Raw genomic sequence first — 19647 nt, forward strand, 5'->3', positions numbered from 1 at the left:
CAAGTCCAAAATATTGCATTTTTATACAATTTGAATATTTTAACGCCCCTGAATACCCAAGCAAACTTCAATATTACTTGGCAAATCTGCTATAATATGCCATGTCAAGTTGGTGAAAATACATATTGATTTGGCTCACTACCCCATTTTATTGACTCAACAGATGGAGAAGCGATACTTATGGCAGGATAAGGGTTAAGATATTCAAAATAAATGCTTTTTGTCGAGAATACTTTTTCAGAACAGATGTCTGCTTTCAAAATAGGCAGACTTGATAACTTCTCAACCATGGTTGCATACTTCTTGTAAATATGAGTTGAAGAAAGCAATTTGGCTGAATACCTCCCATGCCATATTGTTTTAAATACAAGCTATGCTGTTATCTTCTTTCAGGAACAACACTATATCAGGTCATGGATAATGGCCCACGGTTACTGGACATCATAGAGTAAGTGTTTTACACCTCATCTGCCCCCTCCCCTACCCCACCCCCATCATCATCACTACTACCTCTGTACCAGAAACAGATCATCTTTGTAATTGTAATTCCATAATTCCACATTCACAATGAATACATATATTAATATTGTATTTACATTTTAAAAATAGTTTTTCATTTAAGAGTATCTTTTTAAAAGCATCGTCATATTTCAGTTATTAATAGCTGTCATGTTATGACCTTGAAAATATCACATGCTTCGATGTACTGTAGTATGGTGGTATGGTATATCAATAATTGCTCTAATTAATCCAATGTTACCACAAAGGACAATAGCTGTCTGTTCCATTTATAGGAATTGGTAGCAGAGCATAAGGCAGTAAATTCTGAATACAAAGTTACCTTGACCTCTGTTTTCCTTTTTTATAGGATATAAAATATTACCTTATTCCATATTTGTTGCATTTATAGACCTGTAAATGGTCCCATTGTTTGACTTCCATTTGTCGTGAACATGACCCCATGTGTTGGCGCATCACATTGCTGAGAGCTGTCGCCACAAAGTGCAGCTGACATGAGCATGATAGTAATTTGTGATATGTTATCACTTTTGTACTCTACATTTAACTCAGTCTGATATGCTAACAGCTGTAACTAGAGTGAATGTGTGACACACGCCTCAGGCTTAGATTGGTAGAGTTGATTTCTGATTGGAACTCTTGTCACAAGTCAAGCCTGCTATGACCCTTGCACCACAAGACTTTGGTCCAGTCCACTCTTTTCAGTGTGGCTGGCAGACTTTATATCACCATATTAGGGGGGGAAAGGGTAAAAAATTGATTAATTTAGTACAGGGATATGGATACCTGTATCTCTCAGTGTGTACAGGCACCAGATTTCACCATCGTCTTGTGTAATGTAAATGCAAAGTATATGTTGAGAACTACGTGGCGTAGTGAATTGTTTGTCAACTGTGAAAGTTTTACTCCTTTGCTACAACGATGGTGGACCTTGTCAAAGATGTCCTTTTTCAGGCACACTTTTACAATTAAACCTCATGTGTTACCTCATTCAAAATTGTGAATACTTGTTGCAATACACAAAAGTCAGGTCTGTCAAACTAACTATTGTACACCGTTGGAATTTTGCCTGCCTCTGTTTACAAAACAATATCTGTGAAAGTTTGCCGTGTTATATAGATTGTGTCACATTTATTCTGAATGAATGATACAATATTATGAAGTTTTACCATTCAGGGATTGCAAGTGATTACCAGCGAGGGCAGGGCATATCATCTACCTGTACCTTTCCTAGAACACTTGCTAGATTAAATAATGAGGTGGTTTGAGGCTTCGTCTGGCTTTTAACTGGGTGAAGTTATAGAAACTTCAGACAGTCCATTGACATAATGGCTTATGAGTGCAAAAATTTGCCTAGTCATGCTTGTAGTGAGTAATGTTAAATCCTATCATCGTCAGTTTTTGTGACTGTGCAGCTTACACAATTAAAGTAAATCCCCCATGTACAGTGGTGATTCAACCTTGCATACTCAATCAAAAATGACGGTTGTCAGTATTTTACTGATTTGTAAATTAAGTGCTATTTCTAGATATTACTGCAACAAAAACTGCAAATACACATACACTCAAAATTGAACTTTCATGTTCCAGTATGTAATGATTTGATGTCTGTTCTTCAGTGATCCACAGGCCTTGGATGATTTCTTCAAGACAAATTTCAATATTCCCAGTGAAGAAATAGATTTGTCACCGTCAGTTGCCAGTACAACTGTCAACACGACAGGCAGTCTGAGTCAGCAGGGACAGGTAATGTGACTAAATATTTTGGTGTTTTGAAGATTACAAAGAGAGTTATTGCCTTTTATGGGGAAGTCAACATTTTGTGTAGTTGCTCGTTGCACACAGCACAAAATGTGGGCAATTCCTATGGTAGAAATATGCATGTCCTAAGGTGCCCTGCATAATGAAAAGAAAGATACCCCTTAGGATAATAATTAATTATGGGATACTACTGGTATGCTAGTCTCACCATCCTGGTATAACACATAGATTTCCACTTGGCGTAGTTGAGGTAATATGCTTTCAACTCATCAAGGCGTTTTGTCGCCAAAACAAACACTACAACTGAATATTCAGTCATGCATAGCAGTAAGTTGCAATGATCGGAAAATGCAATTAAAAGAAACTCAGTCCAAGTTGTCTGTCATTGACACACCCACAATAAATAAAGGGCTGCCTACTCTCTTTACATAAACCTGTGATGATGTGCTGCAGTAAGTGAAGTCATAAACTTGACGAGACTGGCCTTGTGTACATGTCTCTGAGGAGCATAGTTTTAAACCTCAATCTGAAACCATATCCTTCTCTGTGTTTGTGGAAGTCAACATAAGGAGATAAATCAATTTGTCTTCCCAAAAATGTCAAGTATTTTAGGGTGTGACGATATGAAAGTTAAATGTTTTTTTTAGCTACGGTATTTCTAAAACCTCTTCCCACTCATGAATGAATTAGAATAAATGGTGAAATAAATGAATGGCTAGATATGACTGATCACATGGAAGCATAGACAACATGTTGATAGCCATATGGAACTTGATTTCAATACAGAAATACACACAGAACCAAGCCTTCAAGAAAATTTTTCACACATTGAAAATACTGAATTCACATCACCATTGATGTGACAGACAGAATTCTAACAACTGCAAGGTACTAAAAAACTAACAAAAGTACCACTATAAAACTGAATTTTCAAAACGCCATAGGTAATGGGGAAGTAACAAAACACCTACAAGTATAGCACAGTCAACTGAAATCTTCAGCTGCACAAAATATCGTCAATGAAAATAATAAGTAACACATACATTTTGGCTTTTCAAGTCTTTGCAAAGACATGTCATTTTCAAGTGTCTGTTACATGCAACATATTTTCAAATTATTTTTCGACACTCCTGAACAAAATCTTTGTAATGTCAACTTGAATGCCGGTTTTGTTACACTAGTCTCATATCAGCCCATAGGACACACTGGTTTCAATATCACTGCTTGAACTAAAGCAATATTTTATTTTCCTTCCCTTTCAGCAGCTGATGCAGATCTCCCAGACTGGTACTATTTCAGAAAATACAACTCCACAAGTGGTTACAGTTAGTCAGCCAGTGCTGCAGCAGCAGCAGCAACAACAACTCAGTCAGCCATACAGACAACTAATTTCAATGGCAGCGGCAGCATTCAGGGTGTTACGCAGAGCGGTGTCGGCGTCCAAAGACAACCACAGATCGCAACAACGCAGATTGGGAGTCCCGCCGTGACCACCATCGATAGCAACGCACAACCGCAGATCATCAGTGTGAATGTATCAGGGGCGCTGAATCAAGCGCAGAACATTTACGTTCAGAGGAATCCCACCATTGCGGCCGGCAATGTGGGACAGACTCAGACACAGACATTTCAGACAATTAACATTCAAGGGAAAACGTACCTGATTCCCCAGAGCCTTGCAAACACGTCTGTGGCTAATGCCACCATCCAGAATGTAGGTACGCAGCAAGTGTCTACCGGAAGTATTCCGCAACAGGCGGTCAACGTTGGTGGCATTGTGCCCGGCAATATCGTTCCAGTACAGACAGTGCGAACAACTCAGAACATTACTCAGTTACAGCAGCAACAGCAGGGAATCTCAGCGCCGATCACAAACCCCGGTGGGCAAACCATCACAGTGAACGCTGCCAATCCCCAGCTAACTACACAATTCCAAAATGTTACTCAGCAGATCTCTGTGCCGGGGACAGCGCTGCAGCCCAAGATCGGCCAACAGATCTTGACGCCGCAAGGGACACTGGTGTCTCTGCCACAGTTACAGCAGCCATCGTCCACCAACACTGTTACGTCTGTTGGTGGAAGGCAGATCTCTACACAAATTCGACTGCCTGGACAAGTGCACATTGCAAACCCGCAACAAATAAGCCGAACTCCAACTTTAATTCAACCCAAACAGCCCGTTGCAATTAGCCCAAAGACTCACGTAAACATTAGCCCTAAGCCAGCCCAGATTACAATTGGCCCCAAGGGACAAGTGACATTGCAACATGGAGCTCAGCCCAACAATATTCAGGTAATTCAAAATGCTGCTATGGCCTTGAGGTTACAAAACCAGGGCACCCAAGACAAGAGTGCTGTTGGGTCAGCGTCATCCCTTCCTCCACAACAAAACATTCTGGTGAACAGTCAGGGTGTGCCCATACAAAATATTGTGAGGACGATATCTGTTTCCAATGTATTACAATCAACCAGGACTACAACAGCCACCATGGGTGCTGGGCAGGTCAATGTCAGTGGCATTCAGCCCAACCAGTCCCTTGCCCAGCCGATCATGAGCACAACCAGTACTTTACAGACAAACCCACAAGTCCAAACGGGTCACGCCACAAACCAGCAGGTACCCCTGGCCGCTCTGACTGTCGCTCAGCAGATCCAGAATCAGGCACAGCAGCAGAAACTTCAAATGCTGCAACAACAGCAGCAGCAACAGCAGCAGCAGATTGTCGGACAGAACCAGTCGCAGGCTATGAAACAGCCGCCAACCTTGATCCAGCAGCCCCAGCAAATTGTCAAACAGAACCAGTCGCAGGCCGTGTCACAAGCCATCATCCCACAAAATTTACAAAAACAGATGCAAGACTTGAACGCCCAGTTGTTAAAAACCCAAACTAACATTCAGCCGAAACCAGTACAGCAGCTGCAGCAACCACAGAATGTGGAACAGCAGCAGCAACAGGGACAGACTGCCAACTTTGCCACATCACAAGTTCAGCCCCCGGTCGCTGTTGTCCAGCCACAGCTGAACACAAAACCTGTACAGGTAGCAACTCAACAGGGAAATTTGAGTGTTCAGCCACAGACACAAGCCGGTCAGGTACAGGTCACACCGGATGTGCAACAGTTGATCCAAAAGCGGGAACAGCAGCAACAACTCCTTTACCAGCAGGCTCTCAAGATTCAGAAAGAGAAACAGCAGCAAGTGCAGATAATGCAACCACAGCAATTACAGCAGCAGCAGCCGCAGCAGCAGCAAGTACAGATGCAGAATATACAGGCAGCCAATGCAGCCCAGGGTAACGTGACAGTGCAGAGGGTTAGTCCAGCACAGCAGCAGCAGGCTGCAAATACAATTGTTATCAGCTCAGGCAATGTACAACAACTGCAGCAGCAGCAGCAACGTCAACAGCAGTTACAAGTACAGCAGGCTATGCCACCGCTGCAGCCTGTTCAGCAGCAGGCCCAGCAGAATGTTCAACAGCAGCAGATACAGCAAACTGTACAGCAGCCCCAGCAAATCCAACAGACAGTGCCACAGCAGCAACAGCAGCAGATCAACCAGGTGCAGCAGCAACAGCTTCAACAACAGCAGCAGCAACAGCAAATCCAACATGTCCAACAGCAGCAGCAGCAACAACTCCAGCAACCAGTACAGCAACAACAACAGCAGCAACTCCAAGTCCAACAGCAGCAGCAACAGCAAATTCAGCAACCATTGCAAATGCAGCAGCAGCAGGTTCAGCCTGTGCAGCGACAGCCACAACAGCAACAAGTTCAACAAGTGCAAGGTCCACCCCAGCAAATGCCACAAAAGCTGCAGATACCCTTGACTGCAGGACAGCAGCAGCCGGGAAAGCAAACTGTCTATCATTTGAACTTAACATCTCAGCAAAGACTGCAGGTACAGGCCAACATTCACAATCAAATCAAGCAACTTTTGTCATTGACCAACCCCAACCCTCAGCAGAAACAGTTACTGAATCAGCTAACTCTCCTACAGCAAAGGTTATCAACACAGTCCAAGCAAAGCATAGTTGTAACGCAGACCACAACGATGGAGACCTCGGCACCCACCACTACCCCACCCCAGCAGGCTCAGCCGAACTTAACAAAACTTTTAACCCAGACTCCAGTGGGGACGACAGCGTCAAAACAACCGCCGCTTATGATCCGTACTGTCGCCCCACAGCTCGGATCCACGGCACAGGTCACAGCTGCAACGTCAGTTGCTGTTTCGTCCAACGTAGTGCTGCCGGAGAAGCTGCAGATCAGCGCCACCAGGTCTGCAGTGGCACAGACTACCTCAGTTGTTGCATCAACAGTACCGCAGCAGACTACACCGACTCCAGCTATGCAGCAAACACAGGTCAAGGTATGTACATACAGTTGTAGTGCTGTCGTTTTAAGATAAATCTAATGGTTTCCATTCTAGTGTTCTTGGCTTTGCCCGAGATTGTGTGTGGGCACTGTTTCGCTAAGCCTCAGGTTTGCTTGAAGTCTTTTGGGGGAAAAATAGTTCTCCAAAGTTTATAAAAGAGACCACAAACACAAAGTGAATAATTGAGACATGATTATATATAATGAAATATTGAACAGTAACATTACAAGGGCAAAGAAAGCAAGTATGAAATTTAGCTTCAGGTTATGCAGGTAGACCATTTTAGTGGTATCCTAACAAATCCATGTTATAGGGTACTCTGGTACTGTAAAAGTTTTCCTGTGCTAAAGAACAAGCTATAGAAAAATTGCAATATTCACAGTGTTTGAAAGCACAAACAGCTCAAAATTACTTAGTTTCCTGCCAAGGTAGTTACTGGTAGTTTAAATTAACGAAAAGGAAACCCAGTTTACAATATGTAGACTTCCAAGAGTTCAATCAATCGATTTTCTTTCATTTCTGATTTCCCCATCCCAGAGTGGTCAGATAATAACACTGACTCCACAACAGAAGCTGACAGTGAAACAGATCCAAGAGCAGATCAAGACGATGACCCCAGAACAGCAGCAACAGTTCTACAAGCACCAGCAGGCTCTGCTGCTCAGGATACAGGCACAGGGTGGCCGTGCCGTGGCCGCACAGAAGCAGCAGCCGCTGATCGCCAAAGTCAGCGGCAGCAACACATCTCAGGCAGCGGCTCCGCTGGTCACCGTAGTCAAACAGCAGGGAGCTGTGGGAGGAAGAGTACCAATACAGATTACGGTAATTCTGGATTTGAAATACATGCCTGTATAACCACTCTGCAATGCTGGTGTGCACATCAGAAAGTTTTTGCACTTCTGTGTACTGATTGAAGTTTATAATCTGATAGAGATTACAATGTTTTGTACATAGTTTGAATAACCAAGCAAGTACTCAAAGTAAAACTGGCTGAATATGCTAAGTTTGTATGCCGTTATTTCTGTCTTCAAACTTACAAGACAATTTATATTCTTTGTGTTAATTATAGAGAGTAATTTTAACACTGGACAAACTTTTTTGAAATTTTTAAAGAAGAAGAAAAAGTATTCAGGCATTTGTCAAACAGGTCATGTTTTGCTAGAACTTGTAACAGAATTGATGTGTTGAATTGATTATTGAATTACAGCCAGTTGGTAAGGGCATCAACCAGATCAAGACCCTGGCACCGGCAATTATTGCACCACAACCAACTCAACAAACCGTCCAGCAGGCACTGCAACAGAGGCAACAACAGCAGCAACTTCAACAGGATGGCCAGCTTCAGTTCCAAACAAAGGGGATAAAAAGACCTGCCGAAAGCCAACTCACCAAGACATCACTGTAAGTGTAACAGCCATGTGTCCTGTAACCCTTGTCACCCAACTTCTCCGTACAGATCAGTTTAGCTGTTGTAAATGTGTCACTTACCAAAATTTGGGGTTGTGAAAAGGTCAGAGACAAAAAAAGTAGGATGTGATGCTTGCAGATGTCAAGAGAGAAGGTATAGAAATTGTCTGCATAGGGAAACTGAGTCAAACTCTGATTTTAGAGACTCTGTACACAGTGGTCGCGCTCGTATTTTCTTGCCTGCGTCCCTTGTGACGCAGTAGAACTCAAAATTGCGTCCTCTACTCTTTTCAGTGCGTCCTTACCTAATTTGCATATTGCCATTGCGGTGTTGATGTCAATGAAAAAGTCAAGAAACGGTGAACTCCGTAAACATACACAATGTAACACTTTGAATGGTAAACTCAGAACAGACAAGATGTAGCACTATTAAATTGATAACATCACAAAATGTACTGTCTTTGACAAGTTTGATCACAGTTTACTTCTTCCGCTGCTTCTCATTGAATATTGCGACAGCCTGGTCAATATCAAAGTCACGTAGCGGTGGGCCATGAATGCTAATCAGCATAAGATCATCAACATGAGAGTCAGATAGACGACTGCGTCTTGCGCACTTGACACGGTTCTGAGTACTGAAACCCCTTTCACACGGTACACTTGAAACGGGTACAACTAGAGCAATCGATGCGAGGACGGAATAATCCGGAAATACATCAGCGTAATCGGTGATAATAACACGGCACGCGTCTTCGAAGGAACGGACTCCGTGACCTTGAAGTGTCCTTTTGACCGCGAGAAACTGATCACGTAGATTATGGCCATCTAACAACGATGGCACTTCGGTGCCTGCTACATCCTGTTTCGGCTCGCCGTAAAATGCTGCCAATCGATCAATCTGCTCGATAGCGTAGCCGCGAAGGCGTTCATCATCATCTGGGTACTGACTCACGTTGAAAACGCGATCCAGACAGCTCAATATATCTAATGTATTGTCTGGAAATCGGTCTTCTAGACTTGTTATCAAATGTTCGATGAACGACACTCTTACCCGGTCGTACGCAGTCACGTTTGTAGCACCGGCATATGTGAGTTGAATTCCGCGAAACGTGCCACGATTTTGCTCAAACTCCTGTTTAAACCGCCTTTCACTATTACCAGACATTGGTTGCAGGAGAAAGTCGCGAAGTGTCGATATTGTCGTGTTTACCATCGGCTTTATTCGCGACAGATTGACGTCCTCTCGCTGAAATACTAAGTTCAGCCTATCTATAACCGGTAGAACATCAGTTAGAGTGTAGGTCATTGCGACGAATGAATATGGTTTGATCGATCGTAACAAACCATCAGCAGTTGGATTTCTTCTCGCTTCTTCGTCGAGTTCTAACACCAGTGCAGGCCAATTACTTTCGATTGACTTGACTGCTCGCGACAGGGACAACCATCTCACTGAACATGGTTGTTTCAGACTGAGAAAATCACTAGTTTCAAGAGCTTTATTCAGTTCACGCAATCGTTCGTAACGAGCGGCGGAGTACTCAAAATAGTTGTAGATCGAATTGACGGTGTTTCGGTATTTGCTGACCTGGTCGACGCCTTTAGCAGCATCCGATGATACAAGCGCGACTCTGTGGGCGGCACAATGAACCTGTATGACAAACGGGTTTACACGTTGAAGCCGTACGCCTACACCATTGTGACAGCCAGTCATGACAGACGCCCCGTCTGATCCAAGTCCGACAACCTTGTACTTGGAGATATTTTTTTGCTCAAGTTGTCGAAGTATCGCTTCGGTGACAGTCTCAGCGTTGCCGGCGGCAATGGTTACATTTCCAGAAAAAATGGTTTTACTCATACCGTTCTTTACGATCCGGATAAATATGATGAGTTTTTTATTTACTGTTATGTTAACGGTTTCGTCAACAATGACAGAAATGACTGGACTGTCAGCAATTTCTTTGCTAAGTTGTCTCTCCAAAACTTTGGCGATTGCTATTTGCATTTCTCTTACACTGTCGTGGTGTTTGTACAGGGTACCATCAAACACCGACGGTATGGGACAACCATTTTCGTGCTGCAACTCCAGAATGGATAAAAACATATCATCGGGCAATTCTTTTTTCACCATGAAATAAACTGTCCGAATCATCAACGCATGCGAATCTTTTCTCTTCTCGTGACCTTTTTCGATCACCTTTTCCATTCGCGACTTCAGTGGCCTATTTTTGACTGCATCAATATGATCGCTGTTTCTGGAATGACGAAGTAATGCCGATCGTTGTAAATCTCCGCACCCAGTCGAAGCAGTAAAAGTATTGGCCTTACCGCTACCAGTGCAAAGAGAGCAAAACATTCTGTCTTCGCTGTGTCCATCAATGACGATAGTTTTGTTTTGTACCCACGGAAACTCTTTTTCCCATTGTAACCTGTACTTTCGTTTCTTCGATTTTGTTGTTTTACAACCGGTGTCGGGATCGTCTTTGTCGGCTGCAACAGCTGCACCGGCACTCGGACTCGGAGAGCATGCAACACCGTGGTCTGCCTCATTGGTTTGCGTTTCTGATATCGTGTTGTCTTTCATCACATTTTGCTTTCCAGTGCCGGTGAACTCGCTGTAAATTTGAACTGGAAAAGACTCGGCTGCTTGCGGGAATTCATGTCAGCAGTTTTTATGATCAACCAAACCTAAAAACCGTTTGTAGATTTTTATTTGAAATGTAACCAAAGTTATGAACTGCCAATGGGAAACGTCGAACGCATTCTGTGGACACAAATCGTCGCGGAGCGAGAGTTTTATTTGTGTGACGACATGAAAAAAATGTAACATTTTAGTCAATACTCGACTCAGAACCATCGCATCAGGTGCCACGTGCGCATACGCGTGCCGCATGCACTGCATTGATGAAGGTGTGCATGTTTCCCAGGGGTGTTTATTTTTAGAAACGCGTAATCTGCAAAGGTCACAGCACAAACTCAACTTGCTCGATAGGGAGCGATGACTGCTTTGAGCGCGCTGAGATATTGCGTCCCTGGGGACGCACGTCAAATGAAAATTGCGTCCTGGCTGCTACATTTTGCGTCAAATACGCAGGATTTATGCGTAAACGCGACCTCTGTGTACAGCAGATGTTAGTAACAGCATGTGAAAGTGCAGTGAGGAATGAAAGCCTTGAATTTGCAGTCCTTCTGTGATGGCAGATACAGGGTGATATTGGAATATGATCAGGCAGGGATATGTTATCTTACAGAATTGTCATCAGATGCCTTGTATTCAGGTTGAGTCTCTGGCGCTGATCAGTTACATATAGCAAACTGCGAAATTAGCATAAGGGGTTGTTTACGGTGTTACTATGGTTTCAACCCCATGAGGACTCTTATTTTGATGGGGACTCATCGTAATGTTACGAAAACGTCATGTATAAGGGACACATTTTTTCCAGCCTGCCCACAGCAGAGTTAAATGAAAAGATCTTACAGTTGAATTACAACCATTTTCAGTAATAGAGCGCGAAGCCACTGCAGTGAACTGCAATAAAGCTGCTTACACTAATTAGTTTCAGCTGTAGCCGTGGCCACTTTGGTGTTGAATAAGGCTACTTGATACAGACAAAAAGTCTGCTTGTACAAAGGCAAAACTAGCTCTGTCTGAGGCTCGAGTTGTAAATTAGAGTTTACATTGGTACCCTGTGTTCAAGATTAAGATACTATGTAACATTACCATGCACTGGTCCATGTTCAAATCTTTTTTATTTCAACTTCCCCAGACAAACTGTCTGCATGGGACATACAATGTTGTAGACTTTGCCAGCTGGCTACAGCTGAAACTAATTAGTGTGAGCAGTTTTATTGCAGTTCACTGCAGTGGCTTCGCGCTCTAAACCTACCTATGTGGTAAACCTACCCTGCAAAGAATCTGTCTGTATGTAAAACTGAATGAAAATTCCTCAAAGATTCATATGGATGTATTTATCCAAAACAGGTTAATGCAAGAGTTAGATAGTGACCAAAATGCAGTGTTGCATCCGAACTTCGCTCCATTCAAGTCCCGAGAGGAAGCTGTGAAAAGATTGATGAAATACCACGTCATCAGTGATCGAGGACCAGATGAGAAAAAAGTAAAAAGAGGTGAGAGAATACCTTTCTCTTTGGGAGTATGCAATTTTGGAGGATATATGAAATTATAAAGTGCTCTCAAAATGTGGAACAAACACTGACTGGTATGCTGTCTAATGACAAGACTTCCAGATTTTTTGCCAGCCATATATTTTTTCTGCTGGCAGCGTGCAGTGTTTTGGAAGCTAGTGGAATATTGATTGACTGAGTATCATTGCCATTGGATCAGTGTAAACCAGCCAATATGCACTAAATAGCCTTAGTGTCAGACTCCCTAAGTTGCTATAAATAAATCTGCTTTGACTTTATGTTACAAGCTAAGGCCCATAGAAGCTATTAAATATTGTGGGTAAACTCACTCAGGCCTGCCACATCTAACCAAATTTGATGGAACTCAGACCAGATGCTTTTAAACGTGGCACAAAGACAAGATGCTGTGACATACAGCCGTGACTATGTATACCTATGCTTTCCACATAAACATTCTAAATTGTGCATTGAGTTTGGTTACATCATATCAATTCACCTTAATTACCGTTAGGGACTCTGTCATTTGCAATGACTTGTCTTCAGTCGGTACATGACAAGTGCAACATGTAATGTATCGCAGAACACAGTAGTCTGTGCCTGAACAGCCGTCTTAATGTTTGTAAATTTTTGTTCCCAGCCGACGAAATCTTTGAGACTGTGTCAGAACAGCTCCTTGACAAGATGGATAAAATGCTACGCAAGTACAGACTTCTACTCTTCGATGAAGCCCAGGTGAGATGAATGTACATGTCGTAGAAGTTTGGTACATGCGACAGTCATACTGTATTTTGTAAGGTTCAGTGTCTTATAGAAGGGTGCTCAGCATGTCAGTGCAGATGAAAAAGTTGGGTTTCATGCGCAGTACAAGTCATTTGGCAAAATTATTATCATTTCTTCTAAATGGAGAGAGAGAGAGAGAGAGAGAGATTAAAACTATAGTTGACATTGCAACTGCAGGTGATAACCAGCGAGGGCAGAGCCAATCCAAATGCCTGCACCTTTCCTAGAACACTTGCTAAACTAATAAATGAAGCTATTTTGCAAACTCCATCTAGGTCATCAAAGGATGGGGCTATATGAGCTTCATACAAAAATTTTTAGTCTCAATTTAAAGGAGTTGGATTGTTTGACTTGATCCAGCTAGAAAAGTATTTTCTTAGATGTGTACCCTGTGATCGGCCTCATTCACAGGAATAGGAACACAGCGTGTGAGTGAATGAGTTCATTAAGAACAAAATTAGAACAAAACTGTACGGTAGTAAATCGCCAAGCAACAACCCAGGAGACATGAAATTTTGCGAAGTTTAATTTGAAAAAGTCCACAGTTATCATGAAAATGCATTGCACGATCCATGTGCACATTCTGTGAAACTGACATAGTATATTCTTGAAATAGAAAACTTTAAGTTTTGCTCAAACTTTCAGAATGGGAAGTGTATACCATTCCTTTTCAAAATCTAGAATAAAAATAAAAATTAGGGTCAACAATGCAAAATTTGGTACCAAAGAAACCAATCACTCAATATTTCCTGACACTTAGAAATTCAAAATGGCCGCCAACCCTATATATCAATTCTATAGGGAAACATTAAATGAAAGATAATGGGGAAACAAAACTTTATTTACTCCACGAATGCAGATTAAAAAGGTTTTGTGAAAGTATGAGATTCTAAATATCTGTTCCCAAGGCTCATCAGCTTCAGCTTGACTGATATTCAGTCAAAATCATTATTACCGTGTTGAAAGCCATCGTTGATCATTACAATGGTACATAATTGAGGTTGAGATTTCTCTCTGATAGAGAAGAGGTTAACATTAATGTGTTTGTGTGTGTGTTTGACTTTCTGTAGAGAATTGAGCCGTCAGCAGAGATGGTGATGATCGAGAGGATGTTCATCCAAGATGAAAAACTACTGCTTCAGAAAGACAAAGCAGCTGCCGTAGAGAAGCATGGTGAGTCTTTCACTATCTACCTCTTCCATATTCGGAACATTTGCAAGGAAAAGATAAGGACAGTGCCATTAGAATGTGGAGCAGTGAAAGGCACAAGTCTTATGTACTCCAAAATGTTGGTATAAGATATCCAGACAAAGAAATGCTGAAATGAACATTATTGTGTTGTTTTCTTGTAAGTTTAGTCTGTTTGTGTGTGTGTGTGTGTGTGTGTGTCTATCTATATGTGTCTCTTTCCAACATATTGCTTGGTCGTTACTCTTTCACTGGAAAATTTTGGTGTAGCCCCATTATTTTCAACAGCAAAGTTGCACCTCTACACACAGACACAGGGAAGAGAGGGGTACATCAGTACCTCCTACACCTCTAGTCTGAAATACAAATACTCAAAATTTCAAAACTTTCTCGGGCAGTATCTGTTCAATAACCTCTTCAATTACACATTGCCATTGCTATCCATGCACTATCCAGATTACATACTTCTAACTCTTGAGTGATATTCATTTGGACAGGTACAAGCAACATTGTGCCAGCTCCTGTGGTCAGACAGGACAAGTTGAGTAGCAGTACTAGTCATGTGACAGCCACACTCAAATCAGCTTTGGGTGCAACCACAACTCCAACTGCAGTAGGAATAGCTACTGCCACCACTGCCTATTTACAGGTGAGCTCACCCCCTGTCATCCATCGAAAAACGGTTCAGCCCCCTTTGTTTTTGTGTTGTGAAATTGAACCACCACAGGATAACATGAGACAAAATGGGGTTATTGTTGATCTTTGGTACCCATAGTGGTATACACCAATTCTGATCAAATTTGAGTCTGTGCATCATCCATCATCAACGCTATCTCTGCTGGGACAGATTTGAATATCTGAAGACAAAAACAGGGTGCAGAGAGAGAGAGAGAGAGAGAGAGAGAGTGAGTGTATGTAAAGGTTCACAAGTCTTCTGTTTGAACAATGCCTGTCAAATGTGTGTCATTCTTACAAAGGTTCCCCGATTGATGAGGTTGCTATGGAAGTACTGCTACTGTATCAAAAGCTGAGCCATAGATACACATTTGTATCATACTTGGTTTTTGTGTTCCTAAAAACATTGCCAAAACATATTCATCGGGACAGATGAATACATACTGTAGGAAGCGGAATTCCAAACTCTCTCTTTCTTTTTGTCACAGCAAACCAAACCGGTGACCTCAATAGCCAAGGTGCGGACACACAACGTATCTACGCCAGTGGTATCGCTAGCTTCAATCAGCACGTCGGCTGCTCTTCCTATAGCTCCAAGCACATCAGTATTCCAAAGTCCTCTGTCCACTTCCAGTGTGTCCTTGTCTCCGGTGACTCTCGCGGCCGTTGTCTCGCCCACATCAGCGTCGATACAGGTCGTAGGGTCTGTCAATGCAAGTAGCATGAGCGCCACAGGAACTGTAGTCGTAGCAACAGCAACAACCCCGGCACCTGCATTCCAAGGAGTACAGCCCGCAGTAACCGCCGCAACAGTGACCACTCCGGCTAAACTTGCGCCAATAGTTTCGCCGACCATAAAGCCGGCTTCCGCAACCAGTCATTCCACGCCAAGCGCAAGTCTGCCATTACTAACTGCCACCACTGTGTCTAGTGCAATAAATACAAACGCTCAGCTTCAACAACAAGAGACACCAGTTGTAAGCAGTGTGGAGGAGACATTTGTGCAAAACTTTGAGAACCTACCACTAGAAGATATTAAAACTGAAAATGAACAGATTCAAGAGGAACGGGAACAAAAATCTCCGAAAGTTAAGCTAAAAACAGAATCAGATTCTGCCGTTGAGGGCATTCTCGACAATCCTTTGTGTAACTCTGGTTTTGAAATGATCGATATAGAATCGTTGTCTCCCATGGAGACAAACTTTACAGGTGATGGCGGCGATGAACTCAACGAAATGTTCGGTGGTGGGCTGGACGGGGCTGACTCTAGCATAGCTGACGATGTCTTTGTTTTCGACACTGATAAGTTTGACACAAAGGTTTCGGAGATTCCGGAACAGTTTGCCGAAACCCCCAAACCCCAGCCACTGCCGAGATTGCTGTTGAAGAGCGAGCCGGAGGACGACGGATTTGCCGACGGCATGCTGAACAGCCCGGCCCCGGAGCTCCTTAACGAACAAATGCAAAGTGCAATTAGCAGCATCCTTGATTTACAAAGGCCCCCCACCCCTCATTTTCAGCCGAGCCGCAAAGAGACTGTCATTCAGGAACCGGTGCAGGAGATGCCGGTCTTGGATGAGGACGAAGGGGAGGCCACGGTGGAGAACCTCCTCCAGGGCATGGAGAATCCCATCGGCAGCGGTTACGGCATTCCGTGCGATAACCAGAACAGTCCTGTGCACGCTATGCTAGAGGAAGAGGATTTCTTGGCAAATACGGGTAACTCAATGACGGAGGAGGAACTCTCCGTGGAAAACTTGCTTGCCGATCAAGAATCGGAAGATCCTGCTTTGGAAGAGGCCATCAAGAGTATTATGATGTAGTGAATAAGCTGTCTCCTTGCTGTAGCCATGCTTTTCAAGTCTCAATGACATCTGTCGATCAACACCATGCAGAGGGGATGCGGCTTTTACCCCATCCCACAAAGTGAACTGGCCCACCACCATTCGGAGCACTCAATCGGACTGAAACAATTCCACAAAGGGGCCTATTACCTTCACTAGAGTGAGCTGTAGGCAAGAAACCAACCTCCTCTGTTGTGTACACTTCTACATCTTCTTGAAAAGCTTTGTTCTAAAAGTTGTGTCAGTTAAAGATGATCAAACTACAGTATGATGCAGCAGGACCATTCCTTTCTGAGTGGCTGAGGTCATCTCAAACTTTTTTTAAAAAGCGTATTTGTGTGAAAACATTCCATAATTGTGTAATCTAGGGCTCGTGTTTTCCTGTATCTGTAAATACGGTACTTGCTGGCAACTGTGCAGATCTCGTCGTACAACCCGAGCTACCTGCTGTCTCCGTGTTCCTGTCGGTAAACTTGTGTCATTTGTACTTTGTGGTGCTGTCAAAAGTACTGTTCCTACATATTCAAAAGACTTGGAGGAGAAAGAATTATTTTGGAATACATGTCTCAAATGTCTCTGAGATGTATATTGGAAAAGAGTCCCTGATTGGTAACCTGTTCACCCCTATTTCCAGTACATGAGTCCACACTCACTAGTGATAACAATGGGTCTGGGCCAAACCATGAAAGTGAAAGGGTTGACAGGCATCATCATACAACATGCCTTGAGGAAAAGAGATGCTAATATGCCAAAGAACTAAATGATGTACAGATTTCTGTGGCTTAGTAACCTGTTCACCCCTAATTCCCAGTGAACAGGTCCACAATTGTCATTGATGGACCAAACCACGATGATGAAAAAGGTTGATATTGAAAGAGAAAGACTGGCCTGTACATATTCTTCCTATGTGGTATATTGCGTAGAAATGTGTAGTTTTGATACACTCATTTGGTACCTGTGAAAGTTTTGTGGAAATATTCATGCTATTGTCTACATTTATTTAATAGCTTGTTCCTGAGATACTTAAAAATATGAGAGCGTGACCAACGTTTTTTTTTGTTTTTTTTTTTAAGTTGTTTTCTTCCATGTTATTTTTGTCCACTGCTATAATTGTATGAAATACCAGAGTTTATGTTTATATTTCTACTTTTCCAGTATTTTTGTGTAAATTGTGTTTGCTATTCACAATCATGATACTTGTACAAATATTTATGATGAAATGTCATTTTTGTCATGCCTTGCCATGATGTGACAGTCGTCGCATCTCACAAAGGAAGTAAATAAATAAAATAAATAAATAAACACTGAAAAGCAAAAAAATACCTTCTGTGTGGATTCTCAGTTTGTCAGATGAAACATCCCTGGTAGGGAGATAGGTAGGAGGGGGATCTCAGCAATTCATGATAGCTGGAGGTGAATTTTTTTATACTGGAAAACTTGTTTCTCTATCAGCCAGTGTCACAGGACTGGCCAGTATTCCTCTGGTCATTTTAGAGTGATATTGTTTGTAACAGTAGACTGCTATGTACAAAAATAATTTGTGGTTTGTTTAGCTTATCTCACAACTGTTCAGAGTTCAACTGATGATAATTCACACACATCTGATAGATTACTCTCAACTTTATCTGAGCATACGTTTTTGATAGTCATCAAAATTCATAGTCATGTGTGAGCTTTCATCCAAAAGGGACAAAGCATCTGTATAAATATATTTTTGTGGTGTTCGGTCCCAACCAGCTCTTGAGAAGACCAATTACAATTTGATTAAAAATCTGTGTAATACATCTGTTCACTATGTAGACAATGTGTGCCAAAGGGAATTTAGCGAGGAGAACTCTAAAATTTCTGGAACAGTGGAGCAAGCTGAAGACCAGTTGCTATGATATTCAAAGTAAACTCCATAGGTGTCAATGGCGAATTCTTGGACAGGTGATCTCACTTTTAACAATTGGACAAAACGCTGAAAGCACTCCAGCCAGTTACTAATGTTATCTGATCTGGTATCAGTCACAGGCCGGTGATTATAAACCGTGAACTCTCATCCTGTGTCAATACTGCATTGTGCAAACAGTACAGTAATCGTGAAATTTGTGCATAAATGCAGAACAAGAGAGAATTTAGCTCAATGAGGCAGCCAATATTTATGAACTGCATTGTGAATCACAATGTGAATCATGTCTGCCCAATTCTCACTATGTCTACCATACAGTGACATTGCTATTTATAAAACTCGATATGGTTGTATCTTTAAATATATTTTCAAGAATGTTTATTACAAGCAGTTTCTTATTCTGGTCTTGAAATCATGTCAAAAATGCCCAGCTGGCACGCATGAAATGCCAAATGTTATCATCGACAAGAGAATTGTGGTCAAGACTAGAATTCAATTCTAAATACATGTATTTATTGCACATTGTCTCAATATGCTTTGTGGTAGCATGGTCATTCCTTTACTTATTAGTGATAATTAGGGATAATTGGATTTTCATATTTTGCAAATTTATCAAAAGTGTTAGGTGCCATATAGCTGAATGTTGCAATATCGCAAATTACTCATAAAAGAAGTGTGTAATACAAAAAGAAAAGCAGATGAGCTTACATTTGTAGATTAAATCGACATTACTGCACTATCCAATTATCCCAAATTAGTTCCAATCGTGTTTATGTCGAAGTGATGCATATAGATATCAAGCATGAAATACATTGTTTATAAACAAGAAACTCGCACACGCGCAGTTCCGACGACCACCCCCCTTTAACTCACTTCAGGGAGAATGATGTAAAACTTATTACCAAACTTACAATCATTGTCCCTTTAAAAATATGCATAAATGTTGACTGATTTTGAGGACTGCTATCATCAAAAACATCTTGTACCTGGCATTCTACCAAAGGTAATGAAAATGACTTCGCGAAATACAAACTGATATATCACTTCCCCGGTGTTGCGTACTG

The 19647-nt window shown here is 42.1% G+C and overlaps 1 protein-coding gene across 1 annotated transcript; it reads left to right on the forward strand.

Annotated features, from left to right (window-relative positions):
• The first annotated feature begins 393 nt into the window (after nucleotides 1–393).
• Nucleotides 394–17094, forward strand: LOC139140161 (BRD4-interacting chromatin-remodeling complex-associated protein-like). The gene is given in 11 exon segments (XM_070709222.1): nucleotides 394–448; nucleotides 2139–2265; nucleotides 3543–3611; nucleotides 3614–6649; nucleotides 7193–7477; nucleotides 7863–8056; nucleotides 12042–12187; nucleotides 12843–12937; nucleotides 14056–14158; nucleotides 14671–14822; nucleotides 15337–17094. Coding segments are annotated over 11 exon segments (5577 nt in total). The 5' UTR covers nucleotides 394–413; the 3' UTR covers nucleotides 16672–17094.
• The last annotated feature ends 2553 nt before the right edge of the window (nucleotides 17095–19647 follow it).

This window comes from Ptychodera flava, chromosome 9, assembly GCF_041260155.1.
Source record: "Ptychodera flava strain L36383 chromosome 9, AS_Pfla_20210202, whole genome shotgun sequence".
In the NCBI taxonomy this organism is placed as follows: Eukaryota; Metazoa; Hemichordata; class Enteropneusta; family Ptychoderidae; genus Ptychodera; species Ptychodera flava.